Source organism: Triplophysa rosa, linkage group LG11 (assembly GCF_024868665.1).
Source record: "Triplophysa rosa linkage group LG11, Trosa_1v2, whole genome shotgun sequence".
NCBI classification, from domain to species: Eukaryota; Metazoa; Chordata; class Actinopteri; order Cypriniformes; family Nemacheilidae; genus Triplophysa; species Triplophysa rosa.
The window spans coordinates 4,838,724-4,847,006 of NC_079900.1; the positions used below are offsets into that span (position 1 = coordinate 4,838,724).

Sequence of the window (8,283 nt, forward strand, 5' to 3'; positions counted from 1 at the left end):
CACCAAATTATGCGGCGTAGCGCCGTGGACCGTATATGATCTGAATTTGACCTTTCCAGCCCCACGCACACTCACAGACATTCCGGAAACTGTTGTTTTGGAGGTGCCTGATGGCTGTTAACAGTGACACAATAGTGGGAGTGTGTCTGAGACAAACGTTTTCAGAACAGGAACAGGAGCTCTTAAATCATTACATATTATTTAAATTATTACATGTTAGACTTTCCATGAGGACATATGGTTAAAATGCCACTGCCTGCACTACATCTTTTTATTTAGAGGTGATGCTCAATGCTTTATACTTTAACACAGATTTCTGTCACACAAATGTTTGTCTTTAACCCTTTTTAACTTTGAACTTTTTTTCATTTATTAAATGATCTAGTGCACTCAGTGGTTGATGTTTCATAGACAAGGAGATTTGATGGAATTCTCAGTTGTTTCATGTAAGTATAAAATGTCAGATTTTGTCCTAAAATTGTTCAGAAGAAATAAAAATCGAAACAATTATTAAATACATGAAGAGTATGGAGGTGTAAAATGAATGTAGATTGTAGAGATCAAATAATCTGAATTAGTGTCATTTTGATGTGCAATGTTTGGGTTCATATTGAAAACTTATAATATTGACTTGATTATTATTGATTACTATTGCAAATCTGAGCTCAGTTTGTTGAGATCTCTTCTGAAACTCTAATGGAGACATTTGTGGGATTTCTGACTCTTTTTCTTCAGAGAAATATCTGAGACACATGCAGGAGACTTAAGTGAAACTTTTCGTATTTAATCACATTGATGTCCAAATAATTGAGATAAAGAGATCTCATATTTTTTAAGAAAACATTAAACTAAAATACCCACCAGCACCCCATTCCAGCCCTTCATTTGGCAGTCTGCTTACCCGCTTGATATATCGGATATATTGTAAGTTACAAAGAAAAACGCACATGCGGCCTTAAATATACATATTAAAGCTCATTCTAAGTCTTCTGTCTTTTAATAGGTGAGAAGAGCCAAAGTAAATGATGACGTAGCATAGCTTGCATGCTGCTGGGCTTTGTCGCAAAAACAGAACTGTAATTTATAAGCATGTGACATTTATTGTTCACACTAACTCTTTGCTTTGGGTTCAACGGGCCCTCCACCCACACGCAACCTGACGCAGTCGACTATATTTAACTTGGCTCATTATTCTGGTTGGTATCCTTTCTTTTGAATCCATCCATCCATCCATAATGAATATCCATCCATCTATACAGTAAATACATACTGTACATGTACACTGTCATATAAAGGTTTAGGGTCACTTACTCATTCTTTATTAATATTTTCTTTCACATTTGAAATAATAGTAAATCATCAAAACTATGGATTAACACAAATGTAACTTTGGGAACTATGTTGGGACCAAAAAAACCCCAAATAAATCAAACTATGTTACATTTTTAGCATCTATAGTGTAGTCAACCTATGCCTAGAATAAAAATGTTCTCCTGTCATTTTATCAAGCAGCTTCTTGAGGTCTCCAAGATGCTCAAACAGGAATTTACATCTATTGTAATGAACCTTTTGCTTGTTCTTTATTATTTAGCCCAAGTCATCCATTAAAAAAAATCACATTTTTGTTTTGTTATAAAATAAATTGTTTTGTATACAAATTATTGTAATATAACAGGGGACAAACAGTTCTCATGTGTACAGTTTATGGTTTATTATTTATTGCATTTAGTTTCCTTTTTCTGATTAACATTGCGCTGTGGCTACATTTAAAAATACTTTATATGTACAATATTTGGGACCAAAGATAAAACACGTCATGTGAGTTCATGTGTCATTAAATACGTTCATTTATGAGATCATAATATATTAGTACGAATTACGGGACAATACACAGCGTTTGCAAAGAATACAGTAAAACATCATATACAGGAGAATCATGTCAATGTCTTCATTAAAGATCTGTTCAACAGAGTCATTTTCCAAACGGCAGGAAAACTGGTCAGAGTCTACGTGTGAGGTCAGAGAGTCTCCGGGAGACCAGACCGTAGGTGAGTTTTTTGTAGCCACAGTCTGAGTTTCATAGCCGGACAGTGACTGCATGTTAATGTTGTGTGTTTGTGTGTGTCATATATATATATATATATATATATATAGTACAACCCCCTCTCTACACTATTAACTCAATGTAAACAAAGAAAACCTAAACATCTTTCCTTTCCAGAATATCAAGTTCATGGCATAAAAATGGTTAATTGCGTGAGAATATAATCTACTAAATATTGTACAAAAAGGAAGAAAAAACTATACAACTATACAAATAACAGTAGAGCATATCACCGCAGTAAAGTACCAGAACATACGAAGGTACCACGTGAGTGATAACACAAAGTTGTTTGTTTAACTACATAAAAAGAGCCATTTCACTGTATCTCGTTCAGTTATGGATGTAGGATAAACGCTAAAAATTAGCTGTGAATACAATTCAACGAAAATACTGGAAGTGAAATAATCATGCTGAGGAAAAGGCGAGGCTCTGAACGCTGTTATATCACTGAACGAAGCCATCCTGCATCAATCTATCACTAAACTTGACCACAGTAAAGTCTGACCACACTTTTTGAAGTCGTCTTGGATTTTAAACTCAATGTCCACCCCATTGACTTATTCCCAATTTTTCCATTTTACTCAGTGCGGGAAATTTGAAATTTAGTCTCCATTATATTTTGCTTGTTGTAATTGTGTGGCTGAAAAATATTTTTCTTTTTCACATCAAAAATCACAAAGTGGTTAAAAATAACATTCTACTTATATTCTAAACTCTAGACTAACCCACAGTTAGTTTAAAAGGCCAAAAGTAGCAGCTCAGCTTTTGGCGCCAAAGAAACATGATGATGTCATGCCATTTGAACCAATCAAAATACTTGAATAGAAACATTGAGGTATTGTCAAAAGATTGGAGAACGTGTAAAAGTTAAACACATTTAATTTTGGCTTGACAGATTGGCATCAATTTTTCCATCATATCAAATGTTGTCATCTCATGAAACTATAGACATTGTACAGCGGGGTCCAAAGGTCAGAATGCGAATTCGAGCTCTACTTACAAACTACTCTCACCTTCTTTTTAGATTTCTTTGTTTTTGCATTAATAAGAAATGAATACATATATAATGTATGTATATATTTTTCATTTTACATTTAAGGTACACATAATAATTTTTATAGTACATGCATTTCCTGGGAATGGAACCCATGATCTTGGCATTGTTAGATGTTTGCTCTACAGTTTAAGCTACAGGAACTCATTCAAAGTGTTATGCTGATAATAAAATTGTTAAATTAGAAAAACTGAAGCATTTCCTCTAGCAATCTCAGACTTTTGGACCCCACTACATGTAAGGTGAGCTTTGAAATATTCAGACCAATGACTCTGAAGGAGCGCTTTCACACAGATCGACTGACTCAGTAGCTTGTTTCATCCTTTGAGAAAGACAGAAATCATAGAGACACCATCACACATAAACCACTTTACATACATGTAGACTTAATAGTAGGTGCAAATTCTGCAAACTTGAAGGTATGAAAAAATAAAATCTGAATGGGAAATAAAACGACAAACAACGGAAGGCAAAACTGCAGAACGGGTCGTCCTTCAGCGGCGTTCACATCAAACAACCATCCGACATGTAGGTGCCTGGGTCAATATTTTATCTTCTCCTGTTTTTAATCTCTCGCGTTTCTCCTTTAGCACTTTCCCCTCTTGTCGCGCTGCTGGAATTTCCGGAGCCGACGGGCCCACAGGTCTTTCCAGGGGATGAGAAGGCTGCCTTTGTCCACCACCACGCCGCTCTGACTGCGGGAGTCGTCGTCGTCATCGGAGCCCATGAGCAGGTACTTCCTGCCCGGTTTGATTTTCGGGCACTTGCACGCCACGTCTTTAGCGCGAACCCACAGGAGCTGGTCTCCTCTGCGGATGCGCTGTCCGCCCTGCTTATACACGGAGATGATGTTGACGGTGAACTTCCACCATTCACCTGCCTTGTCTCCCTTCAGCACGTGAACCTGGACCGCTGTGGAGAGGAACAGATAGAGAGATTTCTTTCATATTTCAATTATTTCGTCTAGACATCAATGAGAAAAACTTTATCTCAAGGCTCCTGCACTCAGATATTTCTCTTGGGAAAAACAAAACAAAATCTCAAATGTTTTAGACGAGATCTCAACAATGTCACAAACTGAGCTCAGAAGTCTGCAAACAAATGTCAATATTATTGGAGATCTCAATATGAACGAATATTAAACGAAATTTACCCCAAAACTGATTATTTTACCTATACAGTCAACATTCATTTTACACCTGCATACTCAATGTATTTTAACAATTGGTTTCCAAGTTTCAGTTTTAGGAGAAACATCTGAGTTGACTTAAGTAGTTGAAACTGAGAACTGCATCAAAAGTTTTGAATCGGGTATTACAGATTAAATCCTTTTTGGCTGGTATAGCTGTCTGTTGGCATTTCAATGACATCACCTTACCACGCCATAATATTTAACCACAATGGACGTTGCCATAAAAACACTTTCCTTCCCTCTCCTGATATCGATAAAAGGAAAAGATGGAGACCTGCCCGTTCCGCTCTCTCTATAATCTTTTGTGTTTAAAACGTAAGCTTTCACTGCTGATGGACAAATCCCTTAAAGTTCTGAGCAACACCCACAGGAAATAAAAAATAGACATGTCAAACGTTTCTTCTAGATGAATGAGATTAAATGGAGAATAAACTGAAACTTGCTCAAGTCTCCTATTAATCTCACATGCGTCTGATGTCGAGTTTCAAAGTTGATGTTTCAGAAAGTGATGATAGATTTGGGGGTTCAAAACAATAGGGTTCAAAAGTCTGAGACCTACATTTTTTTTCGTCTGTAAATAATTAGAAAGAATAGACTAAATTCATATATGTACAGTATACAAATAGTATACTGTATTATCAGTTCCAGAATTTATAAAAAGGTTAAAAAATGTGCCATATACAAATGAGCTGGTTTCGCTACAGTATAGTTTAACTAGTTTTTGTTGTCAATCAGTAGTTATACCAGCGGCCCTCCAGAAGGTTCTGAGGGGTCCACAGAAAATTGTAGAGAATACATTTTTTACTGTTTCAACTATAAGTGTTCTTATTTATTTCTATAAATATATCTAATACATGGCAGACAAAAAAATATTTTTTTGTGCATACTTTACTTCTTTGGCAGTAATACTATAAAAATGACAAAGTTCACGATAAATTGTTTATTTTAGGTGTTTTGTTACTCCTATCCTCTATGTGTCCTCATGTAATTGCTTATCTTCAGCAGCCGTTTTCTCAAAATGAGTTTTTTTCAACATTCTGAACCAAAAATGTCAACACAAGCGCCTGAAGGTTTTTTTCATTTAAACATACTGTATTAACTTGAAATTTTACCAATAAATTAAATACATTATTTGTAACATGTTTTGCATCGCAAGTTTTCTGACAAAACATGTTTTGATATGCAAAGGAGCTGATATCTCATTAAATATGTGCATACATATATTTAAAAAGCAAAAATCGAGATGCTGAAAACAGTTACACCTGTAATCTTTGTTTCATTTTAACAACATATCAGTGATACACATTTTTTACAGATTTCAGATATCTCTTTTTTTATTCAAAAATATCAAAATACTATGAACGCATATGTGTATAAAATGTAATCATCGCCATATTTTTACCCCCCAAAAATAGTATGAAAATCAGCTAAAAACATTGTGTAATAAATCCTTACCTTCAGAATATATATTTTATAGTATCACTGTTAAAGAAGACATGTTATAGAAGCAAAATATACCAAAATCGGAAAACCAACCAGTAGGCCTATGCACAAAAGTGACTTTTTTGCCTGCCATGTCTCGCCTTAAACACCCCCGGGTTATACAAATGGTAATCGGATAATCATTTTAGCAAGTGTTTCAGCATTTTTCGAAATTGGAGTTTGCCTAGTGACCTGCAAATCGTACCAAATCCTAAACACATTTTCTTTTTTTTAACCTTTCGTGTTTTCATTATAATATCCATATTTGTGGTCACAGACTTTTGGAACCCATTACACGTAGTTCAGCAGGTATTTGCAACTATTACAACAAAGCGAAAGCATCCGACATAAACATCCAGCCCGTGTGGTAACCGGTAACACAAACAGCTGGCAAAGATCTCCCATTTTTAAACATAATCAGACGTTCAGATTGCCAGCTAATCTCTACTTGACCTGAAGTGCTTTCACACGGGGAGATTTGCGAGACGCCTAGAGGCAAAAAAAAACTCCGGTGGGCATTCTGCGAGAATCGGTGTCTGTAACGCCCATAACCCATAACCCGGCGACACGTTTTAAGAAATATGCCATTACAGCATTGTGTAAAAATGACACAGGAAGTGCTCTTTCTCTCCTAGTTCCCTTTCTTTACCCCCTTGAATGTGAGCACTTTAGAGCAGGGGGGCATGGATCGCCCCCGATGGCTGAATGGAATGTCCCAATTGAGCGGCGGGGGGGATGCTGTGAGCAAATTGCACCCAATTTGAGAGAAGAAAAGAAAAGTGTTGGTGCGAGTTGAACGCACTCCCACAGTCCCGGCATTCATCGCCTCCGTTTCTCTGGCCCGATTCCCGATTCTCCGGGAGATAAAAAGAAGGGTGTGCGGAGGGTGACGCTGACGGGCGAGGAGGGTGCGCTGTTTATCATCCCGGCCACAGAGAAAGTGCCAGAAGAGTCGCGGATGTGTTTCGACCTCATGAGCTAGCAGAGGCTGGCTCGCGATGGACGCTCCAAGAGCAGCGTGAGAATCCTGGCCCGGGTCTCGCTCTTGACTCGCTCTCGTCTCTTCCCAAAATGTGCGTGATCGCCGTATACCCCTAACCCTTGTATTAAACCACCGAAATTTCCACAACACCTTAGTAACCACATAGCAACAATACACACAAGACGTACTTGATGTAGCGGTATTTCTCTTTTCAAAAGAATTGATGCATTACCCATTGACAAAAGTTTATTTTACTCCTATAAAGTGCGGTTATATTTGGAGTATTTTTTATTATAAAACTGTATATCAAATCTTTCTCTGCACATGTTTGATGCTTTTTCCAGAATCGCTGGCACAGATGACATTCAACCCTGCCAAGCTGGCACATGTTCAGTCTGACTGCAGAACCGAGCCTCAGATTTGCCATGCGGGTGGCAAACGATTTCCAGATTTTACCAGGTAGTAGAAAAGATTCCCGGCAAGTGTTTTTCTTCTGCATCTGAAAGATTCTGTATGTGCCTGTTAGTGGGTCTCTGAGATTGAAAACAACTCTGTTTCTGCCCATGTTGCATTTAGAGAAAATCTAGTTTTTGTATGATAACTCATATTCATTTCTATTATAAACAATTGCATATTATCTAAGCAATGTTATACAATCATCCCAAAAGTATTTAACCACACTTTAACCAAAATATCAAACCATGTGGCATTTTGCTTTTATACAATATAACCACATGGTTTGTTATTTTTGTTATCTAACGCACTGATACACACACAGTGTTAAGTCTGGTTTAGTATTCAAAAACACTTTTTGGAGGTAACTGTATCAACATTATACTTGGTTAGTCGTTTGTCACCCCATGATTCTTTTTGACTTTGCCTCAACCATCCAAATACATTATGGGCTGCTATACAATTGACAGCTATATAATAACACCTAAGAATTAAAAGATCATCTTATATACAAGCAGTTTAATCCCAGTTAAACCCTCCTTTGCATGTGGCGACACGGCACAATCCGGCATCACAATCCATCTCCAAATCCCACTAGACGGTCCGAATAGGATGAGGCTATTTTGAGGCCTTCAAGACAATTTGGAGATACCTAAAAGCTCCGGATAGGTGAAAAGGTGATGCGTTGTGGGATTCCTCTGTCTGTGATAGAGAAATGAATTAAAAAAGAGGAAGAGGCCCATAGATTTGCCAGATGTCCCGCTGGTTTTCTGTGTCCGCGCCCAGTGTGCTGGATCGCGACCCACACGCTGTACACAAGCCGGGCTCTAATCTAATTAGTGCGCCTGATTAGCACACTGAAGCCTGCGCTCGCCCCCCGCTGGGACGCCCTACGCCCAGACGCTTACCCGGGCGCTGACTGCTGCCTCCGCCGTGTGTGTGTGTGGAACTGCTCCATACACACACGCTGACGCGCACACAATGCTCTTTGATTTATTGTCATTCACCCCCCGACC

The 8,283-nt window shown here is 37.9% G+C and overlaps 1 protein-coding gene across 1 annotated transcript in view; it reads right to left on the reverse strand.

Moving 5' to 3' along the window:
* Positions 1 to 1,673: 1,673 nt before the first annotated feature.
* ntn1b (netrin 1b) overlaps positions 1,674 to 8,283 on the reverse strand; it is a 42,987-nt gene continuing 36,377 nt past the window's right edge. The window contains exon 7 of the mRNA XM_057347090.1: positions 1,674 to 4,070. Within this exon, the coding sequence (XP_057203073.1) occupies positions 3,745 to 4,070 (326 nt within the window). The 3' untranslated portion in view covers positions 1,674 to 3,744. The remainder of the gene's footprint in view (positions 4,071 to 8,283) is intronic.